General features: G+C 43.0%; 2 protein-coding genes across 4 annotated transcripts in view; one reads left to right on the plus strand and one right to left on the minus strand.

Annotated features, from left to right (window-relative positions):
• Nucleotides 1–786: 786 nt before the first annotated feature.
• On the minus strand, nucleotides 787–12,164 carry RFC5 (replication factor C subunit 5). 3 transcript variants are annotated; one of them, XM_059875929.1, is made up of 11 exons: nucleotides 11,361–11,536; nucleotides 9,737–9,801; nucleotides 9,333–9,469; nucleotides 8,086–8,165; nucleotides 7,356–7,429; nucleotides 5,996–6,155; nucleotides 5,194–5,275; nucleotides 4,692–4,826; nucleotides 4,096–4,168; nucleotides 2,716–2,770; nucleotides 787–1,673 (listed from the first exon to the last, which is right to left on the minus strand). In XM_059875929.1, the coding sequence occupies exons 1-11, from the start codon at nucleotides 11,420–11,422 to the stop codon at nucleotides 1,577–1,579; spliced, it is 1,020 nt and encodes a 339-aa protein (XP_059731912.1). In that variant the 5' UTR covers nucleotides 11,423–11,536; the 3' UTR covers nucleotides 787–1,576.
• The window catches only part of KSR2 (kinase suppressor of ras 2), a 485,372-nt gene continuing 474,180 nt past the window's right edge, over nucleotides 11,617–22,808 (plus strand). Inside the window, exon 1 of the mRNA XM_059876166.1 lies at nucleotides 11,617–11,867. The gene's annotated coding sequence lies outside the window, so the exon portion shown is untranslated. The remainder of the gene's footprint in view (nucleotides 11,868–22,808) is intronic.

The following is a 22,808-nucleotide window of genomic DNA, read 5'->3' on the forward strand; positions in this document are numbered from 1 at the left end:
TGTGTGAAGAATTGGTGTCATCATTTCAGCTGATTTTCTTCTGTACGAGATCTGACTTGACTGCTTCAACTCATTGGACTCATCAGCCAGTCTCAACTCTGCCCCTAAACACAACTAGCTCCTTAAAAGTACTGTTCTCCTTCAGTGGTGTATAGTTATCTAATCAAGACACCTCATTCAAACAAAATCTGCCTTTGGAAAATTTAATATATTTTAAATTATTTTAAAAGAAATGCAACATCTTATCCTTTGGCTTTCTTACTAGGTGCTTTGTAGAGGCCTGTGTATTATGAAAAAGCGTGTTGAAAAGGTAGAGGAGCCTCTCCTCTGCTGCCTTTGTTGCTAAAAGAAAAACTTTTGTTTTCAGGATGAGAGGCTTTCATTGAAGGAAAAAAGGTAGAAAGCTTTTGGCTCACCGTTTCATTTTTTCCATTAAGAAAAAAAAAAAATCACCTTTTAAAACAAGTGGGACTAGATCGGGCAGCATTTAGATTTCGTGTTCATCTTGAAATATCATATACGGTGTAGTCTGAGAGGCCCTGGGCAGCTACCTTGAGACAATCCCCCACCCCCACCCCCAGGCCATTAGCTTCAGACAAGGCCCACCTGAGTGATGGGTGTAACCAACTTCTCCCTTTTGACAGTATAAGAATTAGACACCTTTATAAAGAACAGCCTCCAGAGAAAGTTAATTCTGTGATAATCAGGGTCGGAGGCGGCTTTTTCATATAAATGCAAGTCGAACAAGTCAGCCTCTGTGTAGCCGGCTAAGGAAAGAGGAGTCACTTAAACAGTAAGTAAGCTGCTTTATTTTTACTGTGCAGAACCCTGTCACAGATGCAGCACAAATGCTTGCAGATAAACTGTCTTCTATTTAAATACGAAGAGTTCCAATCCTTTCAGCACTGGCAGGCTTAGTCAGGCTTCATCTCATGTGCCCTGGGTTAAACAAGTCAGTGTTGGATGATCTCTGGCCCCAGTGGCATCACTTCAAACGTTTTCTCTCCTGTCCACACTACAATTAGGAACTGGCAAGCAATTATTCTACTTCAAGAGCAAAAATAAAAAGGCCAGGTTTTAAAGGAAGAAAATTGAGTTCATTTTATAAAAGCATAATGGCTTGGGCCAGAAACCCATTAACACCTATTTAAAGTATAGCACAGATTAGATTTACAAACGTGACTTTGGTGATGTTCTTTTTACCTTGTGTTGGAAGATACTTGGGCCGTATTAGATTTGAAAGCCTGATGTTCCAAATAGGGTACGCCAGTTTCCTATCATCCAAGCAACTGAAGGGTAAAAGCCTTAAGGCTAAAAATGGGTTTTGCTTTGTTCCCTTGTAAGACACACACGCATAGTGCAATAAGAGAGCTGGACTTTAAAACTGCTTTGTACAGCCCTGCTCCAAACAGCCACAAACAGTATTTAAATGTCTGCCCATCCATGCCTGGAACAATTTTACACAGGTGGGGGTGACTGTGTAAACAGCCAGCCCAGGCAGCTGTTCACTTGTGTCCCCTGCTCTCTTGTCACTTCTGGGCCTGAGAGTTAGTTGGCAGCGTGTGGTCCCCGGCATCTAGGCCTCAGTGACAATCAGGTCTCTGGTGACTTGAAAAGCGGCAATGAGGGAACTCAGCTGAATCTTCTCACTGGTGCCAACAGCAAGTCTGTACCTAAAAGAAAGCAAACCGAAGTAAGGAGAGAGAATAGCACGGCAGCTGCCTTTCGACCACAGAACAACAGCAATCAGACCTACAGTCGGCTGCAGGACTGGAAGGAGGGAATGGAAATTCATCCCAGGCAGCAATCTTTTGTGTTCCCTGACATTTTCTTTGCTGCCTCAAATATTCATAAATCTGATTCAAAGTAAAAATTTTTTTAAAAATTGTTACCAGTAGCAGTGATCTGAACTTAACTTTGTTGAAGCTCTATGTGAATATGCAAAATGCGTGTGACTAGGGATTATTTCTTCACCTACAAAATGCATTGAGAAGGATTTTAATTAAGTTTCCTTTCTCCTAATTCACTGGGAAGTTTGGTTTGCCATATCTGTGGTTCTGTGGTCTAGTCAATAAAGCAAGACACTGGTATTTATCTTGCAACCTTTTCAAGTGCCCAGCTACTGAAAGTAAAACTGCAATTCACAGTATAGCAGTAAGAAGTGACCTAATTGGTACGTGTGAATACCAGTGATGGTGAATTGGAGCTGGCTGAGGTGGATGTCTATTTTGAACCCAGTGCTTTTTGTCTACTCAGATGAGAGCTGCCAGCTTCACTGGGGGCTAATAACTGTGTTTACTGAAGCAGCCAAAGTGGAAAATTGAGTTTATGTTTACTTTCCCTGCAATATGCTTTCATATGCCAAAATGCCTTAATAACAGCTGGATAGCTGGCTGTCCCCAAACAACCTAGATGTTTGAACTAAAGCAGACCTCCCAAATAACAAGAGCACGTGGAGAACAAGGGTGGACCCAGCCTCTGAGGCTGAAGGAGAGGCCTTTATCTCAAATATGTAACTGAGCTGTACCTGTCCTTGCTTAACCCCTGTGCTTTAAAAAAGCAGCTCATACCCTTCCCCCCGCTTGGTTCAGTAATCCCACCCAAAACTAGACTCCACCAAGTATGAATGATTTAGACCAAACCGTTGATCCTAAACAAGTAGAAACAAAGAACAAAGGGAAAGCAGGAAAACAAAACCGGAAAATAAATACTCACTCAATGTCTGCCATTTTGGTCAATAAATGTATTCGAACTGAAGATGGAAAGTCAACTGGGAGAAAAATCAAATGAGTGGGGTCTGTCATTTACTGTTAAAAACATCACAGAGGACAAGTATGAGTTTCCACATCAGATAAGACTAATCTCTTGAAGCTACAGATCTTGAGACACCATGCTTCTAGAAGTACAGTGTGTAGGTTTTCAAAGTTTTTATTCTTTTTGAGTCTGTAGGGCAGCTAAAAAAATGAGCAGGTTCCAGAGTGATCATGAGAAGGTGGAAGAGCCGTCCATAATGCTGTCAGCCACTGGGTCACTCTACTGCTGCTGCTGCTAAGTCACTTCAGTCGTGTCCGACTCTGTGCGACCCCACAGACGGCAGCCCACCAAGCTCCCCTGTCCCTGGGATTCTCCAGGCAAGAACACTGGAGTGGGTTGCCATTTCCTTCTCCAGTGCAGGAAAGTGAAAAGTGAAAGTGAAGTCGCTCAGTCGTATCCGACTCTTAGCGACCCCATGGACTGCAGCCTACCAGGCTCCTCCACCCATGGGATTTTCCAGGCAAGAGTACTGGAGTGGGGTGCCACTGCCTTCTCTGCTGGGTCACTCTAAGTTACCGTCAAAGCTGAGTTCTCACTTGCTATCCCAGTTTTAAAAACGATTGATTTTTAAAGGTCGATTCATTCTCAGTGTCCACAAAGTGCAGAGCTGGGCCTGAGCCAACCATGTTCTTGGGCAGAATTTCACACCAGCCAGCGGCTTAGAAAGGAACTGGCAGAACCAGTGTTCATGGACCAGACGGTCCGCAGGTGACTGCGGGTCAGGGAGGAGCTTCTCCATGAGGCTGAACAGCAGACCACTCAGAGCTTGGAAGACACAAGTGTCTGGTCCTCCCTCAAAGGGCTAACTGGATTGGCCTGGGGTGGGTTGTATATGGGCCAGGGTCGAGAAGCAGTTCTCTGTACATAACATACAACCAAGTGGGGAACTTAAAATGGTTTAGGTGAGACCACTCTGGCTGATGTGAAGCTAGATCTTCCTTCTCCCTCTCTCCTTTTGGGGAAAATACCCTTTTAGAAATACGAATTACAATATCCTACTTTTTGCTTTAAAATATGAACCCTTGGAGGACATAAGTTAGCCTTTGAGAAATTTCTTTTCTTCTTTCCCCCCAGCATTCTAGAGGTCAAGAGTATTTTTAGAACAAGGTTTTAAATAGCAAGATAAAACAAAAAATGAGGGACCAGGTTTACACCTCTTCATTCCTGTTTCTTTGTTTCCAAAGTGGACAGTGGAGCTTCAGGTTCCCTCTCCAATCACCCCCAACCTCAAAGAATGCTGCTTTATACACAGCTTCTGAACCGGGGAGGAACATGAGTTACCTCTGTGCACGAACAGGTGTATCTCTGTCAGGATGTCGTGTAACGCCAACCCCTTCAGAGTTTTTAACTCCATGATATCTAGAGAGGAACAGTTAAGGCAAAGGGACCAAGTTCCAGGACAAACACTGTAGAGAGTGACTTTTGAAAGCAGGGCTTTTCACCCCAACACAGCTGTTGCTTTCCATCTGAAGTGGCATATGTTGGACCCAAATTCTTATTTTTCTGTTTTCATCTCCATCCAATAAGAGTTTTCTGAAAGATAACAGTTGTATCTGTCTAGTAGAGAATAGAACCAAATGCATTCCCCAAAAGGCTTTACATCACTACACCTAGCTCTTAATTTTACAGGAAAACAAGAGTAACAGTGACATCTTGAAAATGACTGCATCTTCTACCCAAGGTCTAAGTGCTTCCCTCCCATCTGTGAGTGGAGCGGCTGCAAGCCACACCCAGGTCAGGGCCCTTCAGGAAGAACTCTGTGACATTAAAGACAAGCACTCATTCCACCCACAGACATCGTGTTCCATCATGAGCTGAAAAGAGTTCCATGTTCAGACCCTGGACACTTAATGCACCGACTGTAGGGCAAGAGAAAGGATATTCCTGTAGGCCGTGGTGAAGTCTTGATTCAACATCCAGTCCAGAATGTTGGCGATGTCTGACTTGAGCGGGTGCCCTGTGCAGGTGTAGACAGTCTCCTCTGTGACCTTCCCAAAGGCCATGTTGGTGCTCTGTGCAGTCAGAGGGGGAGAATCACCATGGCTGCTGCAGGCGGATCAGGAGGCAATTGCGGAGGCAGCAATGTGGGGGTGGGGAGGTACCCGACAGGCCGAACCCTGTACTTCTTACACTGCTAAGATCTGGCCATGTCTGGAGGATGCCGCTGCCAGTCAGCTATGTTACTGCTGCAGAGTCCTTCCCTATCTCTCCCTTGTTTGCAACAAATTATTCTTTCAGTTAATCGAAACACAAGGGTGGGGGTACATCTTTAATATATAACAAGATCAAGTTTTTACCAGTTCTGTTGTACTGTTACTCATGTCTTTCTTGGAAAACTATTCCAAAGCAACTAGAGATCTGCTTGGAGTGGTGCCATACCTGTAAGATGTTCAGAGCCCTTCGCATGTCTCCACTGGAAAGAGTTATGAGCGCTTTCATCCCATCTTCACTTATATCAACTCTGAAAGGAAACAGGCAGAAGGGATTCAGAGGTCCTGAGAGCACAAGTGCTTATGGAGAGAACAAGATGGCCTGGGATGATCGAGGCATTTAAACAATGAAAGAAAGAAAAGGGAAGGATGGAGTTAACAATACTCTCCTGATCTACAGACTCCAGAATTCACTGGCTTTTGGGGACATTGGCCTCATGTTGAGTCACAGTCCAGTTCAAGTCTAGAAGGACTCTTACTGGGATCAAGTGTTGCTCTGTTGCGCAGGTAGCTTTGAAATCTGTTCTCTGGGAGGATAGGGTCCTGATGAGATCTGCAATTGCAGAGCCAAGGCACCTGTTAACAACAGCAGCGGCTCGGGCTGGTTACTTGCTTGGCATCTGATTACACAGAATGTGATGACTCAGGACCCTCCCTTCTAGTCAAGAAAGGCTAGTGGCATCTTAGCAGAAGAGACTTGGCAATGTGCAGTTCCCAACAACAAAAGAAGAGCAGGAAGAAGGTGGGACAGCTTCCAGGGGAGAAGGATGGAATCCAGTGAAGAACCAAATGACTTTCATGAAGAATGTCTGTGAGATGCCAGGGCAGCTAACAGACAGGGAGGCTTAACCTGTGCCAGGTTTCCTGAATTGTCTACAAACGGTATCACCTTGAAACATACCAGCCAGTCGCCTTACCCAACACCCAGTCTCCCAAGGCCCACCTCCTTCCCTGCTTTTCAACATACTTACTTCTCTTCTTCTACGACGTGTTCCAGGCGGGGAACCATGAGTTCGGGAGTCAGTGGTCCGAATCGGAATCTTGTACACCGGGACTGCAAGGCAGGGATGATCTTTGACAGATAGTTACATATGAGGCAAAATCTGGTATTTTCAGTAAACTTCTCAATCACTGGCAAGAGAAAAGAAAACCACCTCATTTCCATTCTGATTCTTCAAGGGACCCAGAAACCCTGCACTTTTCTAGGGTCATGTGAAAGGTACAGAAAACAAGAATGCAGACAAGTGGAGATGCTATGGTAGTGATAGAGGATGTCCCTGGAGACCAGCCATTCTTTCCCAAGCTGATGAACAGGACGGAACAAAAAGCTTCCTTTTCCACGAGTGGCCATGATTCTGGCACTCTTGCCATTCTACTCCATTAAGATGTGAAATCCAGTATTCCTTCCCTTTTGCATAAAATTCTACTTGGCAGATGGATGATGCCCCAACTTTTACTGGGCAGGGGAGGAGAATGGCTTTTTGAAGACTTTCCAGTGGACTTTGTCTCAAACTCTTAAAGCATTCTCGAGAGCATTAAGCTGAATTCAGAGATGCCTAAGACATCAGTTTCATTCTGTACCAACATTCTCACGCTGGGATCTGCCCAGACTGACTCAACAGAACAAGATGCTGCAGAAAGGCTGCCAACGCCTTTAGGACCAAAAGATATTCTGTTCTCCTCCTCCTTAAACATGGGCTGCAATCTACTCCTCCCTAAAATTCTTAAAGATTCTCTTCTCTCTTAGCTGTTCACTGCAGAATCTTAATGAGAGATTAAGAATGTCCTTGCAAAGAAACTAACTGCACTGGGCCCCTTAAGACTGACAAATTACAGCATACTCTCCCTTCCTGGCCAAATCATTCTTCTGGCAAGAAGTGAAAGCATGTCAGCTTTCTGACATGACTGATGCAACTAAATTTCTAGTATTATTTTCCTGGCTCCTTTGTATCTAAGGGTACCAATAGCAGAAAGGCCTATCTAGCAGTTTAGAAATGAACAACTTCCTACCTGCCCCCATCCATCAGTACAAATTCCCAACTCTGAAACTGAACCCAAGGGAAAAGGAGGATAAAACACCAGTGTCTGGTCATTACCTAAGAGTCCCCAAAAGGTTTATGTCTTTAAATTACTAAAAGAGGTAATACCCCAGTGCAGAGATTTTTGTCTAGATCGTCAGATGGGATATGCAGTGAAAGGCATACAGAAATTTCTTTGGGTCAGAAGATGAATGAAAACTGAAAAGAACCCATGTCCTATCTCATGTCCAAAGATGCTAATTCTCCTCTAGAGCTGTCCTCACCAACCACTGTACATGGCCATACTCCTTACCTCTCCTCAGGGCGTTCTGGGCATCCTGAGTCATGGCATCAGCCTCATCCAAGATCACCAGTTTAAAGCCTTTCCTGGGAAGACAAGTGGTACTTTCTAAAAGCTGCTTCAATCTCACTGTGACTTCCAGGCCCAAACCTACACCTTCACATTTGTGCCACTGGGCCCCGGCTCACAAAGTTCATTTCTCCTAGAACTCTGACCAAAGCAGACATTTGTGGTAACACAGAGCAAATACCCCACTGCTCCTTCAACTCTTAAAGGGAACAGAGGTCTAACCTCTGTGTCAGGTTCTGTCCTCTGGCACCTTCATCTTTCTTCCTCCCAGAATCCTATTATCCTAGTGCTGCCTTTTCCCTACCACCTTTACTTCTGCCTGTCTTTTCCTCTCTTTTTTCACCACCATCCTAGTTATCCACCCTGATCTCAATTCATTTTTGTTTAAATTCAAACTAGCTCACCCAGTCTTATGATGTAATCAGTTCTCTGTTAACCAATAAAATGGAACTAATGCTTCCCCAGGGTACTTGCAAATAGATTTAGATAATATTTTCATTTTAGTATTTCTTACCACCATTCCTATACTTTATGTCTTTCTCATGGCTGCTTTTGACAAAGCCTTCCCCGCTCTTTTTCTTACACTTTTATAAACTGGCAAAGGAGAGGATTTAAAAAACTCAACTCACTGATCAAAATCTTTAGGGAGAGAAATCATGCAAAGAATTCTTACTTAAATATTGTCCTTGTGCTAGCAAAGCTCAGGATTGGTCCCCGAACGATATCTATTCCTCGGTCATCTGAAGCATTCAGCTAAACATGAAAGAAGCCAGAATAAATAGAAAACGTATTAGTGTGCTATGAATTAATGTATCTTTTTATCAGTCCTGCTCAGCAAGCTAGGTCTCTAGGTCTAAGGACAGATAAAGAGATGATCATTAAAAAAAAGATTGCAATTATATTTAAAACTCACAGCTCACTAGATCATTCCACTATATTCTGAAAGGCCAATGACTATCTTTCTTCTCCCTTTTGAGGACAATCACTGACATGCTTTGGAGGAATAATTAATTGGTCTGGTCACAGTGAATAGCACCCCAGGCAGGAGCAGAATGATACTAATTTTAGCTACCACAACCCAGAGCAACCCAGAAGTTAACAAGTTTTTAATAAACTGAAGTAAGAACAATTAAGAATCTTGGTAGCAGCAAGATTCTAAGATCTATAACAAAAAAAGTAAGTTAAACCATTTTTTTTCTTAACAATAGACAACATTTAGAATTTCATAATCTAAGTGGATCAGTTGTGTCCCAGCAGTAAACAGACAGCACACTCAAATTCAGTAATTTGAAGAGAACTAAATGAAGAGAGATTTTAAAAGGTGCTTATGAGGTGTGGGAGAAACCACAAGAGCTATGCAATACCTTACGGGCTACTGGGGCCCATTACCACTCCCAAGTCTTAAGGGGTTGTTGGGGGAGTGGTGCTGGCTCCTGGGGAAATGCTGGGTGCTGTGCCCTGTGGGAGGGGACATTGTCCATCTGTGTAATGTGGTGACCCGGGGCTGGACCAGGCATCATTTTTCCCCCAACTCCTGCCAGGGCCCCTACGGGCCAAACCCAATAGGAGCCAGAGGGCAAGAGAGCTTGTTGGCAACACAGCCCAGTCTTCTGGGACAAGAACAGTGTGGAGCAACATGCAGAAGGGCACATGGGAGACAGCTAGCAACCAAGTGACCCCTGAGTGTTTTGAGTAAAAGCTGGCAACAGCAAACAAAAACACCTGGCCCTACCACTGCCCTCTAGCTACACCAAAAATCTCCAGGCAAAAATGTCAATTATAGGAAAAGTGAATTGAAATATTGTACATCTGCTTCTTTCCCAACCACCAGCACGGCAACTAACTTGGAAAACAAAACTAGCAGAACTAAAAATAAGAGACCAGAGTTCTTTGAAAGTTAAGGGTAATCCTCTCATTTACCTCCAAGACCATGGAGCCAAATTCCTTATCTTTGTACAGCTGTTTAGCACAGGCCAGGATGGTGGATGTCTTTCCTGTCCCTGGAGGACCATACAGAAGGAGGTGCGGCAGGCGGTCCTCACTGATAAACTTCTGAACTGAAGATGGGGGGAAAAAGAGAGATGCTATCAGTCTTAGAGTCGCCTCATTCACTGCGGGCCAGAGTTGGACTGAATCTACTTCAACTCTATGTTCAAATCCAGGGCTCAGGCAGGAATGAAAAATCTGAAGGATGCAGCTGTCAAAGCCACATCCCAAAGAGCTTAATCAGATTCTTTAAAGTTATTACAGCAGAGACAACATCCCTAAGAAATATATCCAGGTCCTTCAACTAGGATACCAGCCACTGACACATGGATACTTACTAGTACTCAAGATGTCCTGATGAGAAATGAGATCATCCAGTGTCTGTGGCCGATATTTTTCAACCCTAAAATACAATGTAGCATGCATTACGACATATATAAAGGCAAGAATATTTTGTTATGTGCAAAAGAATCCTTTCATACGTATCCTACCTAAAAGAAGAGAGAGCTACAAAAACCTGTAACCCAGTGGTTCTCAATCGGGGCAATTTTGTCCTCCAGTGAACTCTTGATAGTATCTACAGACTTTTCCCGTCAAAACTGGGTGGAAGGTGCTATTGGCATCTAGTGGATAGTCATCAGGGAAGTTATTAAACATTATGAAATGCAAAGGCTAATCCCTGTGGCCATGCTCCCCCCTCCAATATCTGGTTAAAAATGTCAATAATGCTGAAAAACTGCTCTCATTTCACCTTTCCAGCTATCTGCCTATAATCTCAACCTGGATGGGCACCTAAAGTTAATCCAAAATTGAACCTGTATCCAAATATAAATTAACAGATGAATGGATCAATAAATGGTGATATAGCCATACAGTGGAATGTTCTTGGCAATAAAAGGACATGAATTGCTGATCTAAGAAGCCAGTCACAAAAGACTACATATTGTATGATTCAAGTTACATGAAATATCCAGAATAGGCAAATTCACAGAGACAGAAAGTAGATTAGTGGTTGCCAGGAGCTGAAGGAGAGGGGAATGGGGAGTGACTGCCAACAGGTATATTGTTTCCATTTGAGGTATATGAAAAATTTTGCAACTAGATAGTGGATGATCACACAACATTCTGAATGCACTTAACACCACAGAACTGTCTGAATGCACTTAACACCACAGAACTGTACACTTTAAAATCGCTACAACTGTAAATTTCATGTTATGTATTTTTACTATAGTAATAACAAACCGAACTCATTATCTTGAAAACTTTTGAAAAGAAACAAGAGTTTTTCAAAATCAAGCCAAATCCCATCAGTCTTTAAAACAACACTGAGACACAGTTGTGGAAGCAGGCTGGCTAAGAGTGCAAGCTCTGAATCTGGACCACCTGGGTTCAAATCCAAACCTATTTTCCAACTCTAGACCTTAAGCAAGTCATTTAGCCTTTTGGTAAAGCTGGAATAACAGTGCCTTCTTCCTAGGGTCTTTGCAAAATTCCAACATCTAATAGGGTGCGTGTAACGAAATCACTGAAATGAAAGTTAACTAGGAAGTGCTGTTATCATCATCATCATCATTATTCTAGCTTAGAATGTGACCGGTAATCGCACCGAGAGAAGAGACTATTTTGGCAAGAGAGAATATTCTGCCACAGAGGCCAAGGCAATGTCAGAAGACATGGGATCGAACCCCTGTGTTGCCACCCAAGTGGGGAAGCCGTTTTCCTCTTCCGCAACAGGAAAGGGGGCCCAGGGTTATGGGTGAAGGGAGACCTAGCTAGTTATAAATAGAATGGAGCAGGACTGGGGAGTTGAGGGGAGGTGAACTTATGTGGTTCCACCCCGGCCTCAAGTCTGGGGACGGCGGGGCGAGGTCGGACTGGGGACTGGCCACTTGTTCACTCGGGCCACCGCCTCCGCGCGCGGCCGATCCCCTTCCCCGCAGCAGCCAGGCCCCCTCCTACCAGGGCAGGTTTCTGATCTTGGCCGCCTCAGGCTGCTGCTGCTTGTGCGCTGAGGTCTCCATAACGGAGTGATGATGGTGGCCGGTGGGCTTGTCGCGTTTCCCAGAGGCCCGAACCTCGCCAACAGCCGCAACCAGACCCCGGGACCCTCGCTCTTAGAGTTCGCGCGCAAACGCAACTCTCGCGAGATTTAGCGGCAATCGGACTTCCTCCCTAGGTCCCGCCCCCTCCCCGTTGCTAAGGCCCCTGTTGCCAGGTTGCCGGCAGGCCCGGGCCGACGCCTCGCGCCAACTCCGCCCTTCTCTAGTTGGAGCTGCCCTCTCCAATGTGGACCAGAGTCCTGAACCCAGAGGGAGCGCGCGCCGGAGAGGCACGGCCACCCCCTACAGCCACCAGTCGTCATTACAAATTAAAGTCTCACGGCCAAAGCCAATTCCAGTCGTCACCAGAGTTCTAGCTGTTACCGTTCAAAGGAACGAAAAGTGGCCAGCGCTAAAAAATTCTGAGGTAAAACAACCCCAAATGACACGACCAGTTCTTGAATACAGATGCCATAAGAAACAAGGCTTGAAATACTTTTTGCCCCCAAAGCTAGGAGGTGAGCACTTCACATTGAAAAACAACTCCAAGCACAACTCCAACTTCAGTCCGTCTCTCAAATCTATGCCCCTCACCCAACAAAATTTACAGAACCGACCTCCAGAAACAACTCCAGAGAGAAAAAATAAATAATAAGTAACTTCCCGCCAGGTTAATATGTGTAACTGGACAGGGCTAGTTAGTAAGCGAAGAGGACAGGGTCCCTCTGACAGGAAGCTGCTGAGGAGAATTGGTATCAAAATGTTAGTATTGTTTTTCTGAGGTAAGGGGATTATGACGGAGAAGGCAATGGCACCCCATTCCAGTACTGTTGCCTGGAAAATCCCATGGACGGAGGAGCCTGGTAGGGTGCAGTCCATGGGGTCGCTAGGGGTCGGACACGACTGAAGTGACTTAGCAGTTAGCAGGGAATTATGAACCACTTCTGTTTTCTATTTTGCTGGTCTGTAGTTCCCAGCAATAAGTGTGTATTATATCTGTAATAAACTTTGGCTGTTGTTTTGGCTGCGCTGGGTTTTCGTTGTGGCACGCAGTATCACACGAGATTTTCATTGCCGCCTGTTGGATCATTGTTAGAGCATGCGGTCTCTTCATTGTGGCATGTGGAATTTAGTTTCCTGACCAGGAATGGAAGCCAGGCCCCTGCTTTGGGAGCTCGGATTCTTAGCTACTGGATCACCAGAGAAGTCCCTGTTTTTTGTTTGTTGGTTTGTTTTTTTGGTTTTGGGGGTTTTTTTTGCCATGCTGAGAAAGACAACAATCCTGAGAGGAGATGAGGCTGACCCAGGATTACAAGTGTTCTGATTTAGAAGTAGCTACTGTTCAGTTCAGTCGCTCAGTCGTGTCCGACTCTTTGCAACCCCATGACTCGCAGCACGCCAGGCCGCCCTGTCCATCACCAACTCCCAGAGTTCACCAAGACTCACGTCCATCGAGTCAGTGATGCCATCCAACCATCTCATCCTCTGTCGTCCCCTTCTCCTCCTGCCCCCAATCCCTCTCAGCATCAGAGTCTTTTTCCAATGAGTCAACTCTTCACATGAGGTGGCTAAAGTACTGGAGTTTCAGCTTTTAGCATCATTCCTTCCAAAGAAATCCCAGGGCTGATCTCCTTCAGAATGGACTGGTTGGATCTCCTTGCAGTCCAAGGAATTCTCAAGAGTCTTCTCCAACACCACAGTTCAAAAGCATCAATTCTTCGGTGCTCAGCCTTCTTCACAGTCCAACTCTCACATCCATACATGACCACTGGAAAAACCATAGCCTTGACTAGACGAACCTTTGTTGGCAAAGTAATGTCTCTGCTTTTGAATATGCTATCTAGGCTGCTCATAACTTTCCTTCCAAGGAGTAAGCATCTTTTAATTTCATGGCTGCAGTCACCATCTGCAGTGATTTGGGAGCCCCCCAAAATAAAGTCTGACACTGTTTCCTCTGTTTCCCCATCTACTTGCCATGAAGTGATGGTACCAGATGCCATGATCTTTGTTTTCTGAATGTTGAGCTTTAAACCAACTTTTTCACTCTCCTCTTTCACTTTCATCAAGAGGCTTTTTAGTTCCTCTTCACTCTCTGCCATAAGGGTGGTGTCATCTGCATATCTGAGATTATTGATATTTCTCCCGGCAATCTTGATTCCAGCTTGTGCTTCTTCCAGTCCAGCGTTTCTCATGATGTACTCTGCATATAAGTTAAATAAGCAGGGTGACAATATACAGCCTTGACGTACTCCTTTTCCTATTTGGAACCAGTCTGTTGTTCCATGTCCAGTTCTAACTGTTGCTTCCTGACCTGCATACAGGTTTCTCAAGAGGCAGGTCAGGTGGTCTGGTATTCCCATCTCTTTCAGAATTTTCCACAGTTTATTGTGATCCACACAGTCAGAGGCTTTGGCATAGTCAATAAAACAGAAATAGATGTTTTTCTGGAACTCTCTTGCTTTTTCGATGATGCAGCGGATGTTGGCAATTTGATCTCTGGTTCCTCTGCCTTTTCTAAAACCAGTTTGAACATCGGGAAGTTAACGGTGACAAGTATTAGTTGATCATATATGTATGTGTTTTTTTCTGGGCTGCCAATTCTGTTCCATTGGTCTGTGTGTCTTTTTGTTATGCCAGTACTATAGTGTTTTGATAATTAAAGCTTTGTAATAAAGTTTGAAATCAGGAATTGTGATGCTGTCAACTTGGTTCTTCTCTTAGGGTCCTTTGTGGTTCCATACAAATTTTAGGACTGTTTTTTTTTATACTTTTGTGGAAAATATTATTGGAATTTTGCTAGGGCTTGTGTTGAATCTATAGATGGCCTTGGGTTGTATGCACTTTCTAAGAATATTAATTCTTCTAATTTGTGAGTTCAGAATATCTTTCAACTTATATATGTCTTCTTCAGTTTCTTTTCTCAATGTGTTGTGTTCACTGTATTGATCTTTCATCTCCTTGTAAATGCATTTCTATTATTTTTTTATGCAGTTGCAAATGGGATTATATTCTCTGTTTCTCTTTGATAGTTCATTGTTAGTATATAAAATGTTGATTTTATATCCTGCAGCTTCATTGAACTGGCTGATTAATTCTAATAGCTTTGATGGAGTTCCTCACCCAGTAAACATAGAGTTAAGTAAGAATAGTTGATTGCCAAATTTGTCTTATCCTTATGCCTGCAGCATTATTTGGGAGAAATCCTTGGGGCGTAAGTGACAATCTTGGATCTATTCAGGGGGAGGAGGCAAGTTATTTCTATCATCTACCCTGGTCTCTCATGATACATCTTAGAGCTATTGTTTTGCTTGTTTCTGAGGATGGGAGAAGTGAGAGCACTCGATATCAAAGATTTGATCTTGATGGACTTGGAATTTGTAAAAAATGTTAGAAGGTGCTCAGGGTCAGGATTTTGTGCATGTTTTGCTTTCTTTTCAATTCCTTTGGCCCTTTAATTCATGTAGTACATTTTAGTGATTTAAAATAGAGTGTTTTTAAATCTACATAAATATAATATATAGTATAAATATAAATATAAATCACATTTTTTTAAACTTTTTTTTTGGCACGTTACTTGGCTTGTGGAATCTTAGTTCTCCAACCAGGGATCAAGCCGGTACCCTGTGCAGTGGAAGCTGAGGGTCCTAACCACTGGACTGCCAGGGAATTCCCAAATTATATTTGAACATACTTTAAAAATAAGTGTAAATTTAAATTTTACACACAAACATACACACTACTGGTTCTGTTTCTCTGGAGAACCTGACTGGAAAAGCCATAACCTGAGCTTTATTCAGCTGCCATGGTAAGAGCCATGCTGCTAAGAGGTTTTTGCATTAGAAACAACGCCACCGCCTCCTTGAGCTGGAAAATGTGAACAAGGTTGGACCAAGTTTTCATAAAGCTCTGTGTACAGCTGATATTGTTTGCTTGGAATGCAAAATTCCTCTGTGTTATACTGTATATTTACAAGGTCATCTATCATGCTCTTCCTCAGTGCATTGTAAGCTCATTGAAAGGCAAGGCTTTGCTTTCCTCACCACTGTACTCCTGGTGCCTGAAACAGTGCATGTCTCAAAGGAAAGACTCAATTTATAATTGTTTGATGAAGGAAGGAATGAATGATAATAGCTAATGTTCATTAGGCAGTTGCTGTGGGCCAGACACTGTTCTAATTGCTTTACATTCTAAGTTCATATTTAGTTGTTGTCATAAGGCCAGCCTTCTGTTATTATTGACCCCATTTCATTGGTATGTTAAGTAACTTGCCCATGTTCTGACTTGGTGTAAGGGGCAGAACTGGATCTTGGTGTGATTCTATAGCCAAAAGGCTTAGCCACTCTGCTAGTAGCTAGTGTAGTCGCCAGACCAGCAGTAGCAGCCCCTGGGAACTTGTTAGAAAAGCAAATTATCCACCCCCTCTCCCCAACCAAAACCACTGAATTTGATACTCTGGGGGTGGGCTCAGCGCTCCCTGTTGTACCAAGCCCTCCAGAGGATTCTGATGTGTTCAAATTTGATAAACAGTGTCTTACACTCTACTGCTTCTCAGTCCTTGAGCTCCTCAGGACTTCTCTTTCTAAGAAAAGGAATGGGTACTCACATGCATATTTTGAAAAAACAATTAGTAAATGTCATTTCTTAGTAAATGTGTGTGTGGTCTTGCTTGTATCTATTTTTGCTATTAATTGAAGATACAGTCCTTTAGGCAACTTAGTATCTCTTTGGGTCTCAGTATTGGCATTTGAAAAATGGATGGGGTTAGGGGGACTGAACTAGAAAGAGGGTTGATATTAGAAGCACGACAGGATTTTTTTTTTTTTTTAATTTCAATACCAGAAATCCAATCAGATCAATTAAGTTTGGCCTAGGGGGTGCCACCAGGCACTGGCCTCTTAAAAAACTGTTCAGTTGTTCTAATATTCAGCCAAAATTGGACTACTTCCTTAGGCTAAGCCAATCACAGTGACCCTAGTTCCCTGATTGGCTTAAAGCATAACATGTGACCCAGTTCCATCCAATGAGATGTAAGAGGAAATGGCAGTGGGTGGGGAAGGCACCTCTGGGAAACTTTTCTCCTTACTTTGCTCACTGTTGCACTAGATGATCCTTAGCTTTTCTCCCAGTGACAAAATTCTATAACTTCAAAGAGAAAGTGAGAGAGAAGACCTAAGTTCCAAGCTTACATATCTTATAAGCAGCATAAAGTTAATATATAAAGGAAAAAGTTTGGGTGGACTCTATGCCCTGCCTCTAAGGGAGAAGAGTTTGTAGATAAAAGATATAAGCAGAAAAGGATTGTAGTAATGAAATATTGGATAGCTCACAGTCAGTAAAATCCTGGAGAACCCTACTTGGAAAATGGAACAAAGACAGGCCATGGAACTGGAACCATGGTCAAAATTACTCCACAGAGCCAAGACAGTAGGGAAACTCTGCTGCTTACCGTTGGACCCTACTGCCCCTACTCACTGGATGTTGCTTTCACCATTTCTAATATCAGAAAGAATTCACCAATTCTCTCCTGTACTGGAGTCTTCCTAAAGCCAGTGACCCATGGTTGAGTCCCTTTGCTGTTCACCTGAAATTATCACAACAATGTTAATAGGCTATACCCTAGTACAGACTAAAATGTTTTAAAACAACAGCAACAACAAAACTTTGGGGAGAGATGCCTAATTAGCCAGGCCTGGGTCATGTGCCAGTGAGTACCAGGTATATAGCTTGAGTAGTGGGGAAGTGCCAGAGAAGGCAATGACACCCCACTCCAGTACTCTTGCCTGGAAAATCCATGGACAGAGGAGTCTGGTAGGCTGCAGTCCATGGGGTCGCTAAGAGTTGGACACGACTGAGCGACTTCACTTTCACTTTTCACTTTCATGCATTGAAGAAGGAAATGGCAACCCACTCCAGTGTTCTTTCTTGCCTGGAGAATCCTAGGGGCGGGGAATTCTGGTGGGCTGCCGTCTATGGGGTCGCACAGAGTCGGACATGACTGAAGTGACTTAGCAGCAGCAGCAGCAGCAGCAGTGGGAAGTGACATCTGCCTCCCACCAAGACTTGTGAACTGGTGACATCCCTAAATGATAGGAAAGGGGTTCAGATGCTGGCAGCCAAAAGGATCATAAGTGTCCACTGTACCAGTACTGAGCCATGAGGGACAGCAGGCAAATGTTGCCAGCTCTTCCGAATTTCGAGAGAAACCAAAAGCCTGGATTTGTATGTGAAAATTTTGTATGTTAAACCTTGACAACTAATTAAAGAAAACAAAACTGCTGGCTACATAAAAACACTGTAGGACGGAGGAGCCTCGTAGGCTGTGGTCCATGGGGTCGCAAAGAGTTGGACACGACTGAGCGACTTCACTTTCACTTTTCACTTTCATGCATTGGAGAAGGAAATGGCAACACACTCCAGTGTTCTTGCCTAGAGAATCCTAGGGATGGGGGAGCCTGGTGGGCTGCCGTCTGTGGGTCACACAGAGTCAGACACGACCGACGCAACTTAGCAGCAGCAGCAGGAGAACTTGTGACTTTTGATTTCTCAAGAACAGATGATCAGGGAAAGATAACATCAACCCCTTCTTATCCTCTACCCTGATTTTAGACCTTCTGGAGGATTATGGCAAATAGGCTGGTATCTCCATGTGAATTGTGACATTGATGAACACAGGCACAAACTTTTCTTGTATAATCAGAACCAGACTTTGAAATGCTTTAATAAAACATCAGGTCCTGGAGATGGTGGGATCAGAGGTTGCAAGCAGAATTAACAACAAAAGACATTTGCTCTTAAAGTTGAATTAGGGAACGGGAACCCTGAATTTTATTATTCTCAGCTTTGAAACCAACTTGGCTTTGGACACACAGCACTTACTGCCTTAGTTTATTTTTAAGACTTGTTCTTATGAGAGAATGGGATTCAAGGACTATCTTTGGAAGAGGCTGGCAGAAGAAAATCAAACTGGGTCTTTCTCTTGAACATGTTTATACTGGTGAAATTTATCATGTTTAAATGAAGAGCAAGGTCTTGAAGGAGGGAAAAATCTCAAAGGGCAATTCAAAGAGTTTATATAGGGGGAAGGGCCATCTTATTTGGTGACCATGGCAAGTTCACTGACTGATGAAATTAAGTCCTCAGATCTTTGCGGGTAATTGTCCCCTACAACCAGTTTCTCGTGTCAGAAGTCCACATCAGAACTTAGGGAAATTCATTCAGCATCCCATAAACTGGAAAAGGTCAGTTTTCATTCCAATCCCAAAGAAAGGCAATGCCAAAGAATGCTCAAACTACCGCACAATTGCACTCATCTCACTTACTAGTAAAGTAATGCTCAAAATTCTCCAAGCCAGGCTTCAGCAATACATGAACCGTGAACTTCCAGATGTTCAAGCTGGTTTTAGAAAAGGCAGACATCAAATTGCCAACATCCGCTGCATCATCGAAAAAGCAAGAGAGTTCCAGAAAAACATCTATTTCTGTTTTATTGACTATGCCAAAGCCTCTGACTGTGTGGATCACAATAAACTGTGGAAAATTCTGAAAGAGATGGGAATACCAGACCACCTGACCTGCCTCTTGAGAAATCTATATGCAGCTCAGGAAGTAACAGTTAGAACTGGACATGGAACAGACTGGTTCCAAATAGGAAAAGGAGTACGTCAAGGCTGTATATTGTCACCCTGCTTATTTAACTTATATGCAGAGTACATCATGAGAAACGCTGGGCTGGAAGAAGCACAAGCTGGAATCAAGATTGCCGGGAGAAATATCAATAATCTCAGATATGCAGATGACACCACCCTTATGGCAGAGAGTGAAGAGGAACTAAAAAACCTATTGATGAAAGTGAAAGAGGAGAGTGGAAAAGTTGCCTTAAAGCTCAACATTCAGAAAACTAAGATCATGGCATCTGGTCCCATCACTTCATGGGACGTAGATGAGGAAACAGTGGAAACAGTGGCAGACTTTATTTTTGGGGGCTCCAAAATCACTGCAGATGGTGACTGTAGCCATGAAATTAAAAGACGCTTACTCCTTGGAAGGAAAAGTTATGACCAACCTAGACAGCATATTAAAAAGCAGCGAAATTACTTTGCCAACAAAGGTCCGTCTAGTCAAGGCTATGGTTTATCCAGTGGTCATGTATGGATGTGAGAGTTGGACTGTGAAGAAGGCTGAGCACCGAAGAATTGATGCTTTTGAACTGTGGTGCTGGAGAAGACTCTTGAGAGTCCTTTGGACTGCAAGGAGATCCAACCAGTCCATCCTAAAGGAGATCAGTCCTGGGTGTTCATTGGAAGGACTGATGCTGAAGCTGAAACCCCAATACTTTGGCCACCTCATGTGAAGAGTTGACTCATTGGAAAAGACTCTGATGCTAGGAGGGATTGGGGGCAGGAGGAGAAGGGGACGACAGAGGATGAGATGGCTAGATGGCATCACCAACTCGATGGACATGAGTTTGGGTAGACTCTGAGAGTTGGTGATGGACAGGGAGGCCTGGCGTGCTGCAATTCATGGGGTCACAAAGAGTCGGACACGACTGAGCTACTGAACTGAATTGAAACATTTGTTGATTGAATAACTAATGAAATGGCTATTTATAGATTCCTGAATTTGATTCTTTTCAAGTTTGAGATTGAAAGGGTACCTCATTTGAATTTGCTCCATGACACTAGTGCTCAAAAATTTCAGTTTTTCTACATTAAACACATCTGGTTCAAGGTCCTCTACTGCTCCTTCCACAGGGGAAGGTAGTTTGGAAATTTAGCCTACTGAGGGGTTGGGAGTTGGTTTCCTTCCCTTCTCTAGGTCATTAAAGATGTCTAAGAGGTTGTGGGCAAACAGGCCAGAAAATGTGAGGAAGGACTCTTAGTTTTCAGTTCTTTACATAATCTGTTGGAGTAGATGCTCTTTGTACAGATGGGAATGATCCCTTTTAAGATGGACAGTTCTGTTGGTAATAGTATCCTTTCCCTCAACAAACAACTCAGCCACCCAGAACTTTTGTCATCCCTCCCAATGCTACAGAGTATGAAGTTTAGACTTCCTCGTGTCCCTCCTTCAAAGTCCTTCCACCACCTCCTCCTACTCTTTCAAGTGAGGCCCCAGGACCCATAGTACGGGCACTACCAAGGAGCTTGTTAGAGATGCAGAGTCTCTAGACCCACTCCAGACCACCCAGATCAGAGTTCCATTTTAACAAGTTCTCCAGGCAGTTTGCATGCACCTTTCAGGTGACACCTGGATCACAGAATGTATCTTTCTCCCCGAATCCTGCTCCCCACCACTGCTCTGCATCCCTAGTGTGGATCTTCAGGGAGCTGGGCCACTCCTCTCTCACAGACAGCACTCCCACCTCTTCTCCTCTAAGGGCCCTTCATTTCAATAATTCATCTCCCTAAGTTCCTAGGCATCCTAGCTCCCTTGAGCAAGGCAAGCCCAGCTTCCCCGGACTCAAGACTTAATTGCTTGGAGAAAAAAAATTCCCCCTTAGTCATGTGTGATGAGTCTAGAGTAGAAAATAAGTCCAGTTAATTCTCAATCATATTATTCTGTCACACTAATAATAGGCCCTCCAGGCTAGTAAAATTTTAAAGATATTTCTTCTTCTGAAACCTTTCCTGATTCTCCCTACTTGGAGTCCAGCTTAATAGCCTTGGGCTAGAATCTCTGGGGTCATCCTGATTTAAAAAGAGAAAGGAGTGTTAATAAGGAGATAATGGAAGTGTGGCTACATTTGTCTGACTCTGTTTGGCATTGGTCCAGTCATGGATGATACTGTCTTTATGTTTGTGAGACTGGAAAAGAGAGGCAAAAAAAAAAGAGAAAGCAACTGAGTGTATACCTGTTGTAAGAGCTAAAAAGGGGACTGTTGACCACTTACTCCCATCATAGTAGGGACCCTGGGGAGATAAGGAAGTGAGAAATAGACCTTAATATTGGCAAAAGACCACAGATTCAATTCAAGAACAAATAGTAATAAGAAAATGCAAATTACTATCGTCATTTACGTTGTATGGCAGAATTACACAACACTTTATTATATAGTGCATGCTACACAGAGAACTGCTATTTATAGACATTTCATCCCGTTCCTCCAATCCCCCTAAACTCACTCTTTCAAAGCATTTGGCCCAAGTTCAATGGCAATGTGATAAAAAAAAAAATGTGTATTTAAAATCAATTGCAACGCTGAAAAGTACAGCAAGAGAGTAGTACTGAAAGTTTAAGAGCCAAGACTGCCGCAAGTCAGCTTGGAGGAGAATTTTTAAACTTGAAAGTATTTTAAGTGTTTCAATGATATAGATGGTCAAAATATATTTTTAAAAATTCTTTTTACTTAAGAGAAATTGTGTTTTTTAAATGGGGAGTCACCTTAGAATTAATCTCTTCTAAACTGAAGATACTTGGCACATGTGCAGGAAATTAAAATATCTGGCTTGTTCATTAATATGAGGATTGGGCAATTGTATCTTGAAGAAATCTTGAAACTTGAAGGTCATTTAAGGTACAGATTTTTTAAAAACTCAACAGAAGCAAATTTCTTTCTTAAAGGGGGTATCTAATTAAAGTTCCATCTCATGGGAGAAAATTATTTTATACTCTCTGCTTTATTTTTTTCACAATTTAAGGGGTATTGAATAAAGAGAACATAGTCAATATGTCATATTTTGGCAAATGTCAACCTGAACTGATTTGTTAAATATGGTTATCTTCAATTTGTGCCATTTAATTAATTAAAAATGTTTTCTTAATGCTAAATTCAAATAAGTTCTTGATTTTAATACAACTTCTGATTTTCTTCTGTTGCTCAGGTGATTTGAAATTATAATTGAGAATAAATTTTGCAAAATTAACACAAAAAAGGGCATCACTGGAAATGTTTTCCATTGCATAATTCCAAATGCTGTGGAAGTAGTTGGCGTATTTGGATAGTCATGAAACTTAATTCCATACATACATATTTCAAAATTATCCATCTGCTTAACACCAGGAAGGGTTTCAGTGGTAAGATCTTGGTGTACCCAATTGTGGAGAACTTGGTGTGATAAAATTTGCAAAATCAAAATTGTGTTATCTCTTTAAAAAACAATTAGTGGGATTAAAAAGTTATTCCAAGCCGACAATATGGTATTATCAGAACAAGAAAACAACATAATTTGCTCATATCTTCCCATACTCCTAAGTGACTGCCAGGGAGAAGACACACACAGAGGTAAATGAACTGAAGGTAATCTCCCACAGGAACTTCCTGGTGATCTAGTGGTTAGCACTTTGAGCTTCCTTTACAGAAGGAACAGGTTTGATCCCTGGCAGGAGAACTAAGATCCCACATGCCCCATGGCGTGGCCCCAAAAATAAA

The sequence above is a fragment of the Bos taurus genome, chromosome 17, assembly GCF_002263795.3.
Source record: "Bos taurus isolate L1 Dominette 01449 registration number 42190680 breed Hereford chromosome 17, ARS-UCD2.0, whole genome shotgun sequence".
In the NCBI taxonomy this organism is placed as follows: Eukaryota; Metazoa; Chordata; class Mammalia; order Artiodactyla; family Bovidae; genus Bos; species Bos taurus.

What these genes read in the sequence shown, in the direction of transcription:
- RFC5 (XM_059875929.1), bottom strand. Translation starts at nt 11,422, where the DNA reads ATGGAGACCTCAGCGCACAAGCAGCAGCAGCCTGAGGCGGCCAAGATC. An exon ending in TTGGCTCCATGGTCTTGGAG is followed by an intron (nt 8,166 to 9,332) that starts GTAAATGAGAGG and finishes TTTCATGTTTAG; the next exon opens with CTGAATGCTTCAGATGACCG. An exon ending in ACCAAAATGGCAGACATTGA is followed by an intron (nt 1,674 to 2,715) that starts GTGAGTATTTAT and finishes GCTTTCTTTTAG; the next exon opens with GTACAGACTTGCTGTTGGCA.